This window comes from Marmota marmota, unplaced genomic scaffold (genome assembly GCF_001458135.2).
Source record: "Marmota marmota marmota unplaced genomic scaffold, marMar, whole genome shotgun sequence".
Taxonomy (NCBI): domain Eukaryota; kingdom Metazoa; phylum Chordata; class Mammalia; order Rodentia; family Sciuridae; genus Marmota; species Marmota marmota.
Window position 1 is genome coordinate 3,813,410 of NW_025999880.1, and position 20,763 is coordinate 3,834,172.

A 20,763-nucleotide genomic window follows, 5' to 3' on the forward strand; every position below is an offset into this window, starting at 1 on the left:
GAACTGAAGCAAGCCCAAGGACTGCCCAGCCTACCGTCTTTCTTAGACCAAGGCACAAAAAAAAAGAAAACCCAAAATGAAACAAAGAGAACTCCCTGAGTTGAGGAGACACAGGTGAAAAACCAGGAAGACAAAGGTGATTGAAATTTATAGTAACAAAGAGAATTGCACATAGATCTGCAGAAGGTCCTCAAGTGTTCAGCTGAGTATAGATTAGTTTATGAATGTGAGGAATCTACTAGCTAGAGAGGTATATTCACACTGTCAAAGTCAGTTACCTGTCCCTGTAAGTCAGCTAGAATATCTCATAATTCATACGGTTTTGTGTAGTGTACACAGAAGGGTCTTGCTTTTGAAGTAGCGAATAACTACTTCTATACTGAGCACTGTTCTGATCCCACATAACAAATCTTATAAGCATGACTCCCCATAAAAAAAAAAAAAAATCAGGTTCCAATAACTAGAATAAGAAAACATCCAGCACCCAGCAAGATAAAGTTCATAAGGTTTGGCATCAACTCTAAGTATGTGAAGAAATAGGAAAATACAACCTATAATGAAGATATAAATCAACCAACAAAATCAACTCAGAACTGACGTAGATATTAATTATACACATATTATAAATGGACTACATTATGTTTGAAAAGTTAAGTGGAGGGCTAGGGGGATACAGCTCAGTGGTAAAGGGCTTGCTGAGCATGTATGAGGTCATGGGTTAGATTCCCAGCACCATAAAGAGAAAAAAGGAAGAAAGAAAAAGTTAAGTAAAGACCTGAAAAAAACTTTCCAGGTCTAGAGATAAACAACATCTAGATATGAAAAATACCATGGATGGGATTTATGACAGATTAGACACTACAAAAGAAAAGATTAGTGAGTATAAAGGCAAAGCAAATAGAAAACATTATTTAAAATGAAAAGACAGAAAAATATTGGTTACTGGAGAATGGGAAGAGAGGGAATGGAGAGTTACTGTTTAATAGGTACAGAGTTTCAGTTATGGGATGATGAAAAAGTTCTGGAAAAACTTTTTGTATTTTCTATCTGGAGATAGAAAGTACCAAGGATCACACAAGAGTGAGAATGTACTTAATGACACTGTACACTTAAGTCACAGAGGCTGATCTTAAAACTTGGAATCTTCCTGTTTCAGCTTCCAGAGTTGCTGGGAGTACAGGCACACGCCACCAATACATTTAAAAATGATAAAATTCTTTTTTATGCTATATGGTCTACCACAATAAAGTATAAAATTGAAATAAATTATGCTAAGTAAAAAGAATCCAGACCCCCTCCCAAAAAAGTACATACTGAATGATTTCATTTACATAAAATATAAGGAAATGCCAACTTATGTACAATGACAACAGGCAGATCAGTGGTTGCCTGGGTAAGGAGGAAAAGGGAAGCCTATGAGGGAAGATGAATGGATTACTATAGGACATGAAAAACTCTGGGAAGTGGGTGTGTTCAATATCTTGATTGTAGTGACAGTTTCACAGGTCTATACAAATGTCAAAATTATACACTTTAAATATATGCAGTTTGCTGCGTATCAATTATACCTCAGTAAAGCTATTTTAAAATATCCTCATTTCTGCAGATAAATTTCTTCATTACTAATAGGAATCATTCATAGGGTCAGGGAGATGGCTGTATGCAGAAAGAGAAGGTGGTAAGAAGTAACTATGCATATATCAGTTAAATTCCATATGGAATATATAGGCTAAAAAGGCTACTTAAGGAAAAATAAATAAATAGCAATTACCTGTTTAAGCTTCCTGATTAGCTCTCGAAGTTGGGCTTCCACACGAAATGCAGAAAATAAGCACCTCCAATGAATCCAATGTTTTTGGCACCATGAAGCTGGAGCTCCACTACAAAACAAAAATACTGATCCCTTGAAAATATTTATAGTGAAAGACAATCTAACATTCTCATTTCTTATTTTACTTCTTTTCTCCCCTCATCCCCCAGTATTGGGAATTGAGCCCAGGGGGTGCTCTACCACTAAGCTACATCCTCAGACCTTTTAAAATTTTTTTGAGACAGGGTCTCACTAAGTTGCCCAGGCTGGCCACAAACTTGCAATCCTTCTACCTCAGCCTCCCAAGTAACTGGAATTACAAGTATGTGCCCAGTTCCTGGCTCTAACATTCTCACTTCTCTGGTGAGAAGAAACCACCAAACAATTGTCAGCTTTCTAAAATTTATTTATTTATTTTGATACTTGTAGATGGACAGATGCCTTTATTTTGTTTGTTTATTTTTATGTTGTGCTGAGGATCAAGCCCAGTGCCTCACACATGCTAGGCAAGCGTTCTGCCACTAAGCTACAGCCCCAGCCCAATTGTCAGCTCTTTTATGAGACCTGTTCAACTATTAAGAAGTTTGAGAGGCTGGGGATGTGGCTCAAGTGGTAGCGCGCTTGCCTGGCATGCTCAAGGCGCTAAGTTCGATCCTCAGCACCACATAAAAATAAAATAAAGATGTTGTATCCACCGAAAACTGAAAGATAAATATTAAAATATTCTCTCTTTTCTATCTTTAAAAAAAAAAGAAGTTTGAAAAAATAAATCAGTGTTAATTTTTCTAAATTAAAAATTAAATTGTAAATACATTTATACGCATATGAATGAACAAATATCCAATCATTTTTTTACCTAAATTACCTAGCAAAATTCTGTAACATTATTTTCAGGAAAGATTTGAGGAGAAGAAAGAAGAGAATCAATATTACATAATAAATGCCTAGGAAGTAATTCTCACCTGACATAATATCACTGATATTCAAAATACCTTGAAGTCAATATCATCCCCACTGAAGCTTAGCATTTAACATCACAAGAGTAAGTACATTCTGGAGCTATATATCAAAACTAGTATCTTCTAGTCCAAAGGATTACCTCACATACCTTGATTTGCACTGTTCAAAGATGACAGCTAAAGTTGCAAAGTCATTAAATCCTCCAGCTTTAGCTGCCAATTCTCGATGCCGCTGTTCAGCTTCTTTCTGGTACTCTGGATCAACTAAAAGGAGAATTAGGAAGGCAACTTAGTTCTACTTTACATTAAATGCCCACATTCACTTTTTTTTCCCAAAGTCATCAAAATCTGCCTCACCCTCTGGGGTATAATAAGATAAAATTATATTAGTTCTTCTTGCAAGGGGCGGGGGGGGGGGGTCTTAATTTTCTCCACAACTCCTTTTCTTCTTTTAAGGACACTTAGAGATTTTGCCAGAACAACGACATTACTTTTTTCAATCCATTTGCCTTTAAAATAGTATTTGGAATTTACTTCTTAAAATTAATATTTATTGTAGCTTAGTCGTAGAGCGCCTGCCTAGCACATTTAAGGCACTGGGTTCGATCCCCAGCACCACATAAAAATAAATAAATAAAATAAGGTATTGTGGCCACCCACAAAAAAAAAAGTAACCCATGTTCATGGGTTACTAAAAAAATCCAAACTAATCCTCAAGGATAACCATGGTTAATTAGACAGTCCCTAAATTACGATCATTCAACTAATGATTTTTTCACTTTACAGTGGTAAAAAAAGCATTCTGCAGGAAATATACTTTGAATTTTGAATTTTAATCTTTTCCCAATATGTAGTACAATACTACTTCACAATGCTGGGCAGGTTAGGAGGCTTAGCTCCTAACCTGTCAGCCATGCAATCATGAGGGTAAACAAGAGACACTCTATTGTGTACTGTATTGCTAAGTTATGTTCAGTAGGTTAGGTGTATTGAGTGCATTTTCAATTTAGGATATTTTCAGCTTATAGAAACATAACCCATCATAATTTGAAGTGCATCTGTATTTAGTCTGTATCCTTCCAGATATTTTCAACACCTACAGAAATATATGTACATAGTGTTTTATTTTTACATAAATTAGACATATGTTCTGAAAATTCCTTTAACCATTTAATAACAGCTCCATGTCAGTACATATAGAATTATTATCAGAAATAACAATGTATAACAATCTAGTATTCCCCAGAAGAATGAGGAATATAACACAATTTACCCAGTCCCTATTTATCCAATTCCTAATTATAGGCAATTAAACGTGACCTCCAAATATGTAGAACTGACCTACTATGAACATTTTCTTTTCTAATTTTACACTGAAGTATAACAACATACCTACAGAAAAAAACACAGTCCACAGTGTACAGCTCAATAAATGTTCACAAACAAAACATACCAATGTATTCAACAGCCAGCTCAATGAACAGATGACCAGCCTCCCAGAAGACTCCTTTATGCTTGCCTTCTAACTACTCATTCTCTTCCATCAGGGCAATGATATCCTGACTTCAAACCCCACAGATGAGTTTTGCCTGTTTTTAACCTTTATATAAATGGAATCATACAGTATGTACGTACATGTGTCTGATTTCTCTTCTTCAACATTATCTTTTTTACATTTATCTGTTATTGGCTTTGAAAATATTTCCCCTGATCCCATTCAGGTCTGACATGCTTTCTGACCAAGTCCTTCACTTACCCAGGCTAATACTTCAGAGTCCCATTCTTTTTTTTAAATATTTATTTTAATTGTACGTGTACACAACAAACTTTATTTTATTTTTATGTGGTGCTGAGGATCAAACCCAGAGCCTCACATGTGTTAGGCAAGAGCTTTACCACTGAGCCACAATCCCTGCCTCAAAGAATCCCATTCTTTTTAAAACTGCTTGGAATTCTTCTTTCATAATAACACATCATATACCAAATTCTTATTCCTTCAGTATATCTATCACAGCCAGATTTAGCACAGACCACTTATGTTACCTGATTCCAGGGACTAGCACTTACATAGAGTACAATGTAAATCTGCAAAGTAACAATTCCTGATCTTAATGGAAAAGCCATCTGATTAAAGAAAAACATTCATGAAGGTATAAAGTCTTGCTTCCATCCCAGGGTTTAAGTGGCTTCTAACTGTTACCAAGGTAACAACTGAAGGAATCAGCTAGAGACAAATGCAGGGAGAATATGATATATCTCAGATCACATTCATGTGTGTGACAGGAGTTTAGACTTTCCTATACCTACTCTGAACTTACTATGGGACATTAGCCAGTTTTAGTTTTAATTAAGTAGGTTGTTACTCAAGGAAGTTGTAGAGAAAAGAACAAGAATATGTTTTGTCTGTTCCTTTACCTCTGAAAATAATGTTAAAATAAAGATATATATTATTAATAATGCCTTTTTCTTGGAGCCACTCACGTATACTGATTTTTAATCCAAAATATTTAATTTTAAGCACCACCATTCCCCATAAGATTGCACTAGATCCCTAATAAATTCCTCCGTGGCTCCCAATACTAGGAGACAAACCTAACAATAATGCTATGGGCTCATGGGACCCCAGAATTCTAATGTTTTCTGCTATAGAAATGTAAAGCCCCTAGGTTCAATCCCCAGCGCGCGCGCACACACACGCACACACGCGCACACACACACACACACACACACAGGAACGTAGAGTCCTAACTGCCTGGGTCCCCTGGGTTATAAAACCTCAGAGATGCTTCCAGTTTTGGTCCAATTCTTTCCTTCTTTGCTGAACCTAGAAATCTTCAATTTGACTGGAATACATACTATAATAATTTACAGAGATGGGTCAACATCTCTTGTTAAGATGTAGCATAACTTTGTAATAAATTTTAGTGGATTACAATTTTAAACTCAGCCCATATTTTATTTTGTAAAGACTAATTCTATGGGGTCAGTGTGGGGTCTCTATTGTTTAGAGTGCCCACCTACTCAAACTTTTAAAAAAATGTAGCTATCACACTGCTTCACAGCTCTCCTTCCCACATTGCTTCCTTCTCTCTCTCTCCTCTCTCTCTCTCTCACTTTTTCTTTGTCTACCTATATTCCCCCATCCTACCACTGCCATTATTTTCAGAGATAAGGGAACAGACAAAATATATTCTTGTTCCTTTTCTCTACAACTTCCCTGAATAACAACCTACTTAATTAAAACTAAAACTGGCTAATGTCCCATAGTAAGTTCAGAGTAGGTATAGGAAAGTCTAAACCCCTGTCACACACATGGTTCCCACAATCTTAGCAAGCTTAATTAAACAATAGTTTAATTAAACAATGGTTTGATTATCCATCTTTACTTTCCCAGTATAACTGTCATTTTCTTCAAACTTTTCCAGATGAGATTCCACACTCAGCCTTACCTCATGCAAACAGATATATGCCACTGGGCAAAAAGTATATATAAGAAATTGAAGCAGCAAAACAAGGAAGGCTATGTCATCTGAACTTTCACCTTTGGGAAGATAATTCAATTCATTTCTGTACAGCAATCAATCAAAGAAGAAGAAAAAAAAAACAGAATGGGTGGCACATGCCTGTAATCCCAGTGCCTTGGGAAGCTGAGGCAGGAGGATCGCAAGTTCAAAGCCAGCCTCAGCAATTTAATGAGACCCTAAGCAACTTTGCAAGACCCTGTCTTAAAATAAAAAAAATAAATTAAAAAACAGGCTGGGGGTGTTGCTCAATAGTCAAGTGTCCGGGAGTTCAATCCTTGGTACCAAAACAAAACAAAACCCTTATTTTGGGGGTGCCAGGGATTGAACCCAGGGCCTCACACATGCCAGGCAAGAATCCTATCACTAAGCTACACCCCCCAGCCCCAGAAAGCAAAACTCTTACATAGAAAGGGTTTCAATAATATCAGTCCACAGACTTGTATCAGGGGAATAAGGCTATCTAGTGCCACATACACATGTTGTATTCTTTTGTTTCTAAAAATATCACAGTTAAAACATTTAAAACAGAAATTTACCAAAGCTATAATTTTGAGTTTGCCTCTATTTTAAGGCAATGCTATTGACCACCTAAAAAATTATTTAACAGCCCTCATTCTGTTGTCTGATATCTAAAGCAACAGCTGCACTAATGTCTAGACACTGTGTACAATTTACTACAGGAAGATGCTATCTATATTGAAAGAATCTTAAGTAAATGAAGTTTAAATTCTTTTGTCAATATTCAGATATAAGACTACTAGACAGTTTTGCCAATAATAAATACATAATAAACTAAATTAGGTGATCTACAATGACTAAGACCCAAGCCAGAAAGGACTGCTTAACCTATAAAGGTATATAGAGTAGGCAGAAAGACAACAGATATTATGCATTTAACAAAATCTCAACAAATTACAAGCTTAAAAACTGAAGCTGCATCTTGCAGCAGCTAAAGTTCAGACAGTTCAGGTTTAAAAGCCAAGGTCATTTATGTATGTAGCAAGAATATCTAAGTAAAAGAAAGAAGCTAGTAGCAATTATTGGGTCTAGAAATCAAACCAGGAGTTGTGTTTGAGAAAGAGATGTACTTTTCTTTCTTTCTTTCTTTCTTTTTTTAAATATTTTTTTTAGTTGTAGATGAACTGAGGATCAAACCCAGGGCTTCACGCATGCAAGGCAAGTGCTCTACCACTGAGCTACAACCCCAGCCCCAGAGACGTACTTTTTTCACTTAAAGCCTTTTGTAGTTTGAATTTTTAATTATATATACCTATCTGGGAATAGTACTATAAAGAGTTAGACAAAAAACTCCCAGAGAGATATCTATTAGACTAGGCAAAACTACCAATCATTCTAAGTCTCTGGAGGTTGATCAAAGGACTTAAAACAAATCTATGGAATTCAGTAAGTACAGGAAGAGTGATACCCAATTCCCCTACAGTTCTGTGAGTGGGGAAGCCATTCCAGAAGGCTTGGCGGTATAAAAGTGGCATCCTTTCTCTCATTTCAAGTTCCTCCTACTCTAGGGATGATTATGGAAAAACAGTTAAAGAAGAATGCAGATCACAATTCCCCCACAGCTCTGCACTGTAGAAGAGCTATTTCAGTGGATGCAGTAGCTATTCCAGGTTTGGCATTTTTAGTTTTAGTTTGTTTGCAGCCCGTAAACATACAGAGATTGCTTCTGCATTAGTCAGCTTTTTGTTTCTGTGACCAAAAGACTTGACAAGAACAACTTAGAGGAGAAGAATTTATTTGGGGATCATGGGTTCAGAGGTTCAGTCCTTGGTCAGCCAACTCCATTGTTCTGGGCATGAGATGAGATGTGGCAGAGCAAGCTGCTCAAGTCATAGCAGTCAGGAAGCAGAGAAAGAAAGCATGCCTGCACATATGCAAAGAGCCAGGAACAAGATATAACCACCAAAGGCATGCCCCCAGTGACTTATTTCCCCCAGCCATGCACCACCTGTCTACAGTTACCACCTAGCAGTCCATTCAAATTATTTTTTCTCAATAAATTGCTTTGTTTTTTTTGATATACCATTCAAATTATTAATCCATCAATGGATTTATACACTGATGTAGTTACAGCTTTTATAATCAATCTTTTTACCTCTAAACAATGTTACATTGGTAATCATATTTCTAACACATGAAGTTTTGGGGGAACACTTCATATCCAAAATATAAGAACTTCTCACTGTGTTTTGTACTAAGAAAGATGCAATAATGATAGCCACAGCAGAATTCCCACCAATCCCCAAGACCACACCTCTGCTCTACAGGAAAGATGTAAGTGGGGTCGCAAGGGAAAAGCAGACCCCCATTCACCTCTCCACAAGCTCCTGCTCTGTTAGCATGACAGACAAAGATGGGGACAAACATCAACAAAAACTGGTAATACCTTTCCCCTGCCAAGATGCCCATCTTTACTTGGATAAGACTATAAGCAATTCATATCCCAGGGCACTGTCAAGAACAAAAGGACACCAGGCACAATGGCACAAGCCTATAGTCCAGCAATTTGGAAGGCTGAGGCAGGAGGATCACCAGTTGGAGGCTAGCCTCAGCAACTTGGTGAGACCCTAATTAACTTAACAAGAACCTGTCTCAAATAAAAAATTAAAAAAGAGTTGATATATAGCTCAATGGTTAAGTGTCCCTGGGTTTAATCCCTGATACACCCCCCCCAAAAAAGCAATAGACCTATAGAGCTAGCTAATCAGTGAAGACTGGTAGGGTTGGTATAATACCAAGAGAAGCATACCAGCCAAACATTTAAAGAGAAATCATTGAAGAAAAGGGACACCTGCTAAAATCCTGTGTCCTGGAAGCCTAGGCACATGCCCAAAGCTGTATCTTCTGAGAAGTGAAGGGAGAGGGAACAACTGAGTCTCTGGTCCTTGGCTGAAAACAGGACAAATTCATAAACTCCCTCAACCATGAAAACAGTCTCAAAATTACACAACACAGACCTGATAATAAAGATGAAAACATCATAGGCTTAAGAGGCTTAGGTACAACCTCTGATCAAACATCGACTACTATAGAAACCAAAACAAAACTTCATGATAGGGGCTCCAGAGTACAACTGAGCTAGTAGAAAAATACGTAAGTGAGCTGAGCATGGTAGCACATGCCTGTGATTCCAGCAACTAAGGAGGATAAGGCAGGAGGATCACAAGTTTGAGGCCAGCCTCAGCAACTTACTGAGGTCCTAAGCAAGCTTAGCAAGATCTTATCTCAAAATAAAAAATAAAAAGAGTTGGGTATGTAGCTCAGTGCTTAAGTGCTTGCCTAGCATGCACGAAGCCCTGGGTTCAATAGCTAGCACCACACACACACAAAAAAAAAAAAAGAAAGAAAGAAAGAAAAAAAGGGCAAAGGTGTAGATCATGGCAAAATATTTCAACAGACACTTCACAAACACAGACACAAAAATGGCCAATTAACACATGAAAAAGTGCTCAACATTATTAGTCCTCGAAAATGAAAGTGAAAACCACAAAGAAATATAGAATGCATAAAATGAAAATGACTGACAATAACAAATGTTGAGGAAGATATGTAGTGCAAACTGCACACTCAAACACTGCTGGTCATATTTAAAATGGTGTAACTACTTTGGGGAAAGGCCTAGCAATATCTTAAACATATATCTATTCAATAGCAGAGCAATTTGTTTCCGAAGTATTTACTTTACCTAAGAGAAATAAAAATATCTCTACAGAAGACTCCAAGAATGTTCAAAAAAGCTTTACCCATAAATAGCTACAAGCAAGAAACAATTCAAATATAATCTATTTATGAAAAGTTTCAGAGGCAGCGAAACTAACCTGAAAAGAAGCTGACTGGGGGAGATGGGGTGAAATATGACTGCAAAGTAACATCAATGGAACTTTCTGGAGTGATATAAATGTTCTATATTTTGACAGAGGTATGAATTATAAAGGTGCAGCATCCATTTCACAAAATTCACTGAATTATTCATCTAAGATTTATGCATTTTACTATATGTAAATTTCACCTTTTCTAATGTAGACAATAAATGTAAAATCAGGTTTTATATAGGGGTGCCTCTACAATGATATAGCTAAGCAATTCTGAAACTTTTTGTATATTCTAGGGAAAATGAATAATTTGAATATGGACTCTGGATTAGATAACAGTATTGTATCAATTTTAAGATTCCTAATTTTGGCAAATGTACTATACTCAGAGATTACCCCTGTTCTTATTAAATATACAAGTAATATTTTGCATTAAGGGAGCACAATGTTTACAATTTATTCTTAAACTATTTAGAAAAAATGAAAAATGCACATATATACATACACACACGCATATATATACATATATATACAGAAGAGAATAACAAAGCTAAGGGACAAAATGTTAAAAATTGCTAAAACTATATAGAAAGTATAAAATAAATATAACCATTCTTGAAATGTTTCTGTTCAAATTTGAAATTATATTAAAATGTCACCAAAAAAAAGAGAAACTATCTCAGCTACTCAAGAGGATGAGGCAGGAGGACCACTTAAGCCCTGGAGTTTAAGACCAGCCTGGGCAACATATGAGATTAAAAAAGAGAGAAACTAACAGCAGGCTAATTTTATATGTTTAAATTTTCCAACAAGGAAAAAAAATCTTGTTTATCCAGCCTTAATCAACAGCGTTGGATGTCCTGCATCTAACTCTGGATTTACAAATGAAAATGTGAAATCCAGAAAAGCTAGGTCAATAGTCAGATAATTAGATAGCAGTAGAGCTGGACAGAACCATGGACTCCTGACTCCAATACTCTGCAGTAGTTTTTAGAGTATGTTTAGCTTTCATACTACTGAAAGAAAGAAAAACCAGTCAACATTATTTATTGTATGCAGTGTTTTAGTAAAAAAAAAACTATTTTAATTGGTATGTTACTAGTATCAAAATTCTGCAATTCTTTCTTTTTGTAAAATGCATCAATTATTTAATTAGGTTCTTGGTAAGAAATTCAGTATACCAATATGTGAGGACAAATTCCATTCGGCAGAACAAAAATGTAGCCCTGGGGCTAAAAATATGAAACACTTCATAAATTTATGTGTCATCCTTACACAGGGGCCGTGTTAATCTTATTATTATTGTTCCAAAAATTCTGCAATTCTTATATGACTTGTAATCTATTTGTAGTGGGCAGCATACTGAGTAGAGGGGGATTTTTATTTGTTGGACAAACCATTATAATCATGGCAATGATAAACCAGTCTGGATCCAACACTCTCAACTATAAAGAGAAAAGGCCAGTGAGACAGCACACTTTATTGTGTTGGCTACACACGAGGAAGAATGTCTACTCAGAAACTGCTTAGGAAAAAATTACTCCACAGATGAAAACAAAGTTGACCATGTGTCAAATTAAGTTGTATCCCATTTGGACACACCAAGAAAGGAAGAAAACAAAAGTTTAAAGACATGGACATTTCAATACAATATTCTAAGAACATAAGAACTGAACTACCTATTCTTTTGATTCTTAAAAACAGAGTGAGATAGTGGCAAAGTGCTTTGCCTAACACATGTGGGGACTGGGTTCAATCCTTAGCACCGCATAAAAATAAACAAAGGCATGCTGTCCATCTACAAAATTTTTTTTTTTAAAAAAGAGAGAGGGGCTGGGGTTGTGGCACAGCGGTAGAACACTTGCCTAGCATGTGTGAGGCACTGGATTCAGTTCTCAGCCTAGCATGTGTGAGTCATTGGGTTTAATTCTCAGCACCACATATAAATAAAATAAACATCCATCAACAACTAAAAAGTAAATAAATAAAGAGGGAGAGAAAACTTTATTACTAATGTACCATAAAAAGGGCAAAGGTTCACTGTATCTTCCTGTACCAGTGAAACGAAATTAACTTTCAGCCAGGAACACTGTATATAACCTATGCCAAACAACTAAGTTAAAGGATAACAATATAAAAATTATTAGCTTCCTGTCTAAGAGCTAGGCATAAGATAAATCTTTAACCAATGCTCAATGAATTACTAGAGACCTAAATGAATGAAAAGATACTCCATGTATATGGATAGGAAAACTCAATACTGTCAAGATATTAATTCTTCCCAATGATCTTTTAGGTTCAACACAATGCCAGCAAATTATTTTGTGGATTTCAACAAACTGGTTCTAAAGTTTATATGGAAAGGGAAAAGATCCAGGATATCCAGAACAATGTTGAAAGTTAAGGACAGAGTTGGAGAGTTGACCCTACTCAACTTCAAAAGTTACTCTGAAATTCTAAAAATCAAGGCTGTGTTGTCTCGGTGGAAAAGACAAATAGATTAATGGAACAGAATACAGAGCCCAAAGACCCAGACAAACACAGTCAACTTTGGCAAAGGAACAAAGGCATTTCAATAAAGAAAGGACAGTATTTTGAACAAATGGTGCTAGAACAACAGGTCATTTCACTCCTGCAACAAAACATAAGAGAATATCTAGATGATCTTGGGTAAGGCAATAACCTTTTAGATACAATACCAAAGGCAAGATCCATGAAAGAAATAACTAATCAACTGGGCTGCATTAAAATTAAAAATTTCTCTTTCCAAAAAGCAATGTCAAGATAATGAAAAGAAAAATCATCGATGGGGACAAAATATTTACAAAAGATATATGTGTTAAAGAACTGTTGTTCAAAATATGCAAAGAACTCTTAAAACTCATGAATATGAAAAAAACCCATTTAAAAAGAGCTAAACAGATAACTCACCAAAGAAGCTATACAGAAGGCAAATAAGCATATGAAAAGATGCTTATTATCTTACATCATCAGAAACTACAAATTCAAACAAAAATGAAGTACCATCACAAACCTATCAGAATAGCCAAAATCCAAAATACTAACAACAGCAAATACTGGCAAAGATATGAAGGAACAGGAACTCTCAGACTGATTGTTGGTGGGAATGCAAAATGGTATAGACAGGTAGTTTCTTTCTTTTTTTCCTTTTTTTTTTTTTTTGATACAGGGATTGAACCCAAGGGAGTTTAATACTGAGCTACATCCTCAGCCCTTCTTTATATTTTATTTAGAGATAAGAGTCTTGCTAAGTTGCTTTAGGGCCTCACTAAATTGCTAAGGCCGGCTTTGAACTCACAATCCTCCTGCCTCAACCTCCCAAGCTGCTGGGATTTCAGGTGTGCACCACCACACCCAGTTGGTAGTTTTTTAAACAAATCTAAACATACTACTACCATATGATTCAACAAGGAGTTGAAAAGCTATCTATAAAAACCCCTGCATATTTATTACAGCTTCATTAATAATAGCCCAAGGATGAAAAAGCAACAAACATGCCCTTAATAGGTGAATGGATAAACACATTCCCCATATAGCAGAATTCCATATTTGGTGATAAAAATGAAGCTAGCTAGATACAAAAAGACGTGGACAATCTTGAATGCATATTACTAAATGAGAAAAGTCAACCTGGAAAGGTTACATGTTATATTTTTCTAAATAAATGACACTTTGGAAAATGCAAAATTATGGGGACAATAAAGAGATCAATGCACGTATAACTAATTAGAACAAATTAAAACAAAACTAAATAATAAAAGAGCATTGATTGCCAGGGGATTGTGGGAAGGGATGTAGATACGAATTAGTGGAGCATGTTTAAGGCAGTAAAATGTTTCTTCATGATACTGAATGGTGGATACATGTTGTTATATATCTGTCAAAATCTACAGAATATATAACATAATAAGTGATCACTTTAGTTGATAATAATGTATCAATATTGGCTTATCAATTAAAACAAATGTACTACTCAAACAAAAGATGTTAATAATAGGGGATGTGTGCCTGTGAGAGCTTACAAGATTAATGTGATCCTTCTGTACTTTTTGCTCAATTTTCTATAAACTTCAAACTACACATAAAAGTCTATTAATTCAATTTTTTAAAAAAACTTATCAATACACTTCTTACCAGGTCTAATGAAGACATTTTCCACAGACAACATTGCTGCTATTGGAAGCAGTAGATCTTCACAATCTAGAGAAGCAGCCTTGATTACTGCACAAGTCAGATGTGGAGGGAGAGGAAATTCCACCATAGACAAACCCAATCTGGTCACATGGCCACTCCTTAATAGAAAGAAAATGTTATTAGGTCTTTCTACCTTGGGAGAAAACAAATGCAATGTTCACCATTCAGGATAAATCAGACATAATTTAGATTACATTAAATTACCCTCAGAAGTTCAAGGAAATAAAACACGGTGGTCATTGATAAGAAGAACAAAAAGATATAAATACTCTGCTGTCAAAATCCTTAATACATTCCAAAAAAACTAAACAACAAGGCAGAAGACAGTAGTATAATAGATACAAATACACACAGAGAATATCCTTGAAAAACTGAGAGTGATAATTATCAAACCTTCCTCTAATACACAATCATGAGAACAAGACTTGGCTTTCTTATCATTTTCATGAACTCATTATATAATATTTAGCACTGAAATGAAACTCAGAAATTACTTATTAAATAGTAACAATATTAAATAAAACTACTTTATACCACAGTGTTTCAATCAGAATTACAATAAAGAGGGGCTGGGGTTGTGGCTCAGTGGTAGAGCACGTGCCTAGCATGTGTGAGGCACTGGGTTAGATTCTCAGCACCGCATAGCAATAAGTAAAATAAAGGTTCATTCACAACTAAAAAATATATTTTAAAAAAAGAACTGCAATAAAGACAAATTGAGGACAAATTCTGATTCCAAGTAAAACAATCTATTCAAATGAAACAATTTCCTACTGATGAAGATATCTAGAACCTTTTTTAAAAGGCTCAACACCTGTTCTTTTGACTTTTTTTTTTTTTTTTTTTTTTTTTTGTTACCTGTCAATAGCATCACACTGGTAAAGTTGCTTAAGAGCTTCCAAAATGAGTCTCTCATTAGGCGGATCCAAATAGGGAAACCTGTATGTTTAAATGAGATACGAAATGGGAGACCATTCCCTGAATATGGTAGGATTTTATACAGACTTGATGGAAAGGTTTTACTTCTATTTTTCAAATCTTCCTCTCATTTAAAAAAAAAAAAAATTCTATAACCATCGTCAGCATTCAGCAAAAGAGGAAATAATTTTTTCTGAGTCACATTCTTCTCATTCACAATGTACTTCCCTTTGATCCTCCTTGGCTGGAACACTCACATCATCCTCTCTACATCTCAATCCTGCCTCATTCTTCACAACAAATAGCAAGTCTATTCTCTTCTGTAGTCCATACATTTTTTTTTTTTAACTGAAGTTTTATAAAGTGGAAGCTGGTGCAGTGGCACACACCTTAATCCCAGGTACTCAGAAGACTAAGGCAGGAATTCAACAATCACAGCCTGCAGATAACAAGACCTTGTCTCAAAAAAAAAAAAGAAAGAAAAAAGAAAAGGAAACAAGAAACAAAAAGAGGGAGGAGGAAAGTCTTTTATTTTCACCTCTAGCATTTCTTACTAGTATAAAAATATTCTATAGTATAGTAGAATCCAGTTTTTAAGACAAGTGGAAAAATAACTCAGTGCAGATGATATTAAGTAATTAAAATTGATTAATCCTAGCCAGGTGCGGTGGTGCACACCTGTAATCCCAGTGGCTTGGGAGGCTGAGGCAGAAGGATTGCAAGTTCAAAGTAGACTCAGCAAAAGCGAGGTGCAAGTGAAACTCTGTCTCTAAATAAAATACAAAATAGGGCTAGGGATGTGTCTCAGTTGCCAAGTGCCCCTGAGTTCAGTCCCCAGTACCTCCCCACACCCCCAAATTGATTAATCCTAATTATTTAAATCCTATTTTTTCTTACATAGTATTGTTTGTTATATGCTGCTCTGCTATCCTTTGTGAATATGCTAAAAATCAATGTCAAGCTCAATAGACTGCTGTTTCCAGAATCTGCCCTTCTTCCTAAATAAAAAAAAAAAAAATCAAGACATTATTATTTTTAAATCTGGCCTCACCTAAAAGCTTTTCGTTGGATCATTTGGATTTCTTCATGATTCTTTCCTTCTTTCTCATTGGTATTATTTGATTAGTTAAATTTTATTTATTACATGGTTTCCTCTTTCTAGGAATTACATTCTCATTTAGAAAATCTCTAGTCTTATAACTGAAATATTTTTAAGATGGCTTCCTAAACGTATACAATACACAGTTGGATGCACTAGTAATCACTCTCCTTATTATAAATTTAAAGAATGTATGGTCATCTTCTCTCAAGGTTCCTGACACTTCCATTCTCAGACAATTGAGACTAAAACGAAGAACAAGATAGAATTTTCCTTCATTACTTCCTCTATCATATGAAGTATCAAGCCTCTACAATATTCTATCCTATTCTAATATATCACATAGCTAAACATTTGACTAATTTGACAGTTGTTCTATCCTTTACTTCACATGTCTGAACCTTGTTTGCCCAACATAACGTTAGTGTAAACAAAAAAACCATATTAGAGTATTATTACTTTGTCTTTTGTGATATATAATACAATGAAGAAGCTACAAAAAACATTTTCTGGCCAGTGCAGTGGCTCACACCTGCAATCTCAGTAACTCAAGAGGCTGGAGTAGGAGCACAAGTTCAAAGCCAGCCCCAGCAACTAAGTGAGAACTTGTCTCAAATAAAAATTAAAAAGGGCTGGGGATATAGCTCAGTTGGTAGAGTTCTTGCCTCACACGAACAAAGCCCTGGATTCAATCCCCAGAATCACGCACACACACAAAAAGGCTGGAGATATAGCTCAGTGGTAAAGTGCCACTGGGTCAATCCTCAGGAAAAAAACAAACAAACAAACACAACCACCACAACAAAACCTTTATGACTAGAATTAGAGATATTACTTGCCTTTCACCACAAATGAACAGTGGTGGTCACTAAATGAACTAAATAATAAACATCAGCACAAAAATTCCCTATTAAGGTTAAAACATGAGCAAGCACACATATTCCAATAAAGCAACACAAGCATCTACTATAGCATAAATCAGAAATATTAAAATTTCACAAATTTTGAAGCCAAGTAGTAGTATTAACACCATTTACTTCTGGGTTTGTATAACCTTATATGTCAATAGTTTTTAAGGTGATAAGAGTATTCACTACTAGTGGCAATGGTTTCAAAATATTGTGAATCTACTAAAACCAAGTTAAACTGTACACTTTAAAATGGTTAAAATAGTGAATTTAATGTTAAATGAATTAACACTTTTGGGTTTAGCTAAAAAACAACCAATGTGAAAACCAATCTTGCAAATAGCTAACCTTCAATTCTCAGGGATGTCAAATACTGAAAAACAATAATTGAGGAATAACCTGGCTTCATCCTAACAAATTTCTCTTTTTTGCAAGATGCCTACATACCTTATGACATCATGTATGGCAAGGCACTTTAAGGTCAGAACTACAGATGTCAAACTAGTTCTTTTAATCTCAGGGATCACATGGTCAGGCATACACTGGTTCCAAAAATCTTTACTATAGATCCGAAAGCATTTTCCTGAGGAAGTCCTGCCAGCTCGGCCGCTTCGCTGTAATGCCTCACTCCTACAAATGGAAAAAAAAAAAAGAAAGTCCCCAATCTTTTGTTGGTTTCCCAAGTCATTTACTTCCTTATCCCCAACCAACTAGAAATTATATTATCAACTATTATGGAAACAAAAAGGATATTACTTTGTACTTACTTTGAAATTGGAACCACCTCCAGGATGTCCAACCCTAATCTGGGGTTGTGATTTAACTGCTTCACAAAGCCACCATCAACGACATATCTGAGGAGAATGAAAGCAAATCAAGTTTCTGGTAAGTCAGGAAGACTTGTCATTTTTAACCACTTTGTTTTCTTCTTTTTTACCAAATTTACTACTACACACTACTTTTAATGTTAAGTATAAAACTAAAGTCAAGAAATTGGAACTCTCATACCCTGCTGGTAGGAATGTAAATGATTCTGCCAATGTGAAAAACAGTTTGGCGGTTCTTCAAAAAGTTAAACAGGATTACCGTGTGACCCAGCAATTCTATTCCTAAGAATATACCCAAAAGAACTGAAACAAGTACTGAAATATTTATAGGTGAATATTCAATACCAGCACTATTAATGATAGTCAAAAGGTAAAAACCACCTAATGATTAAAAGATGAATGAATGAAGAAATTGGGGCATATACACAATTAAACATCATTTGATCATCAAAAGAAAGGAAATAGTGATACATGTTACAATATGGATGAAGCTCCAAAACACCATGCTGTTAAAGAAACCAGACACAAAAGGTATAATTCCATTTGTATGAAAAATTCAGAATGGGAAATAAAAACAAAAAGTAGTCTGGTGGTTGCTAGGGGCTTGGGTAGCAAAAGGAATATGAAATACCTGCTTAATGCATATGGAGTTTTATTTGGGGGTAATAAAATTTTTTGAAACCAGACAGAGGTAGTGGTTACACAATACTGGAAATGTACTAAATACCACTTAACTGTTCACTTTTAAATTAATTTAATTTGCCTCAATAAAATTATATAAACTTCAGAGTCAGCCCTAGGCAATTCTAGCAGGTTCAAAATCCCAAATAAAATTTTAAGCCCATTAAATAGAGAACAATTCGGGTAAAGAACTAAGAACAGTAGTAAGTCTATCATTCACTAAGGCAACATTCTGAAACATGCCATTTAATGGCTTTTGCCTGTGCTGGAAACAGAAAATTATAGAGGTCAATATACTCTAGAGATCTGTTCCCCTAACTCCTTAATGAAAAAAAAAATTTAAAGTGAAGGAGAAAAGCAAAGGAAATTAGACTTCCTTCTCAAATCTGGGTGATCATTTTATCCAGAAGAGATATATAGGATCCTTGGGATTCTAGGCAAACCTTCCTGTGGCAGTCAGACTTAGCTAAAATATGAATACCCAAAAGAAATATGGTTCAATAGTCTGAAAGAATTGAACATCAGCTATCAGTCCAGCCTTTAAACCTCTGCTAACTACACTAAAAAATTTGAGGCATTATTGATTACATCCAAAAACAACAAGGAACCTGCATCGTAGTTCAATTTCATAAGAAAGTAACAAATGAGAGACAATACCTCCAGTTAAACCTTAGATGAACAAAGTTACTCTACCAAGTGAAGCTGAAAGGTAAAGGGAATATCACATCATCTAAGATATATGCTAGTAATGACAATGTAGAAAAATAGGGTCAGCCAGAACCCATGAACCCAAGATAATCTTAAATTTGGGGAGAGAAAGCTTCAAAGTTGCCCAGTTTTTAGAAAAAGATATAGTATGCACCTCTTACTTCATTTCCTGTTCAAAACAATCAATAATCCCAAAAACAAAAGATGAATACAAGTGAAGAGCATTAGAAAATAGGTAAGAAGGGAATTAGTGGAGAAAACAGGGGAAAAAACACAGTAATGCTTTGTGATTAGTTATGGCTTTCTTTAAGAAAACTTTAAAAAGTTGTACCTGATTCCATCTATTGTTAAAGATGTTGCAGAAATATTGGTGGAAATGACACATTTTCTAATTCCAGGTGGAGGTGGCAAAAATATTCTCCTCTGTTGATCTAAAATAGATGTAAACAGAAAATACTAATTTATACCATGTATTTGTCAAACTCATCTACATCAATGATAGTCACATATCAGGAGTTATTGTTCCAAGGAGAACACAAGCAAAACTATTGGGATATGAAAAGAAATTCTTAGCATTTGTATTTATATTTTGCACAGGATCCTTTTAAACCTTTATTTGTTCTTACCATTATACATATTAGTATAGTAGTATATGCATATATTTTATAAAGAATGCTTTTTAAATGCTTAACATTTGATTTCCAGAAAATTAATAGTCAAGAAAATCTCAAAAAAATGAAGTAAAACACTATTTCCAAATAAAATCTTACTAAGATCAGGTGTTCACGGTAGATAAAACTGATCAAAGACGAACTATTACAAGGGAGAAAAGGAACAGCACATATGAGCATGGTTTAAAAATTATGCAACTTGGGCTGGGGCTGGGGCTCAGTGGCAGAGTGCTTGTCTAGCATGGGTGAGGCACTGGATTCAATCTTTACCACTGCATACAAAAATAAGCAAATAAAATAAAGGCATACTGTCCATCTAAAAATAAAAAAAATTAAAAAATAAATAAAATAAATGAAACTAGGCTAACCACCAATTTTATACATGAGATAATTAAAGCCCACAGAGGCCAATTGGCTGGCCCAAGATTTGTATACATAGACAAATTTAAAACAAGTCACATATTTCTACTCCTCCTTATCATTCCAAAATTAATTTCTCAAATAAAAAAGTACTAGAAAGGTGACATTTTAAAAGATATGTGGAGGGGCATGCTAGTGCATGTCTATAGTTCTAGTTATTCAGAGGCTAAGGCAGGTTCTTTTGAGCCCAAGA

The 20,763-nt window shown here is 35.2% G+C and overlaps 1 protein-coding gene and 1 pseudogene across 1 annotated transcript in view; both read right to left on the reverse strand.

The window, feature by feature from the left end:
* Dhx40 (DEAH-box helicase 40) overlaps window positions 1-20,763 on the reverse strand; it is a 42,653-nt gene that overhangs the window by 6,468 nt on the left and 15,422 nt on the right. Inside the window, exons 8-14 of the mRNA XM_015495392.1 lie at window positions 19,811-19,910; window positions 18,031-18,117; window positions 17,711-17,893; window positions 15,197-15,277; window positions 14,279-14,436; window positions 2,919-3,033; window positions 1,772-1,880 (exon numbers count right to left, since the gene is read on the reverse strand). Coding sequence (XP_015350878.1) covers window positions 1,772-1,880; window positions 2,919-3,033; window positions 14,279-14,436; window positions 15,197-15,277; window positions 17,711-17,893; window positions 18,031-18,117; window positions 19,811-19,910 — 833 coding nt within the window. The remainder of the gene's footprint in view (window positions 1-1,771; window positions 1,881-2,918; window positions 3,034-14,278; window positions 14,437-15,196; window positions 15,278-17,710; window positions 17,894-18,030; window positions 18,118-19,810; window positions 19,911-20,763) is intronic.
* LOC125613089 lies at window positions 11,358-11,457 on the reverse strand (annotated as a pseudogene).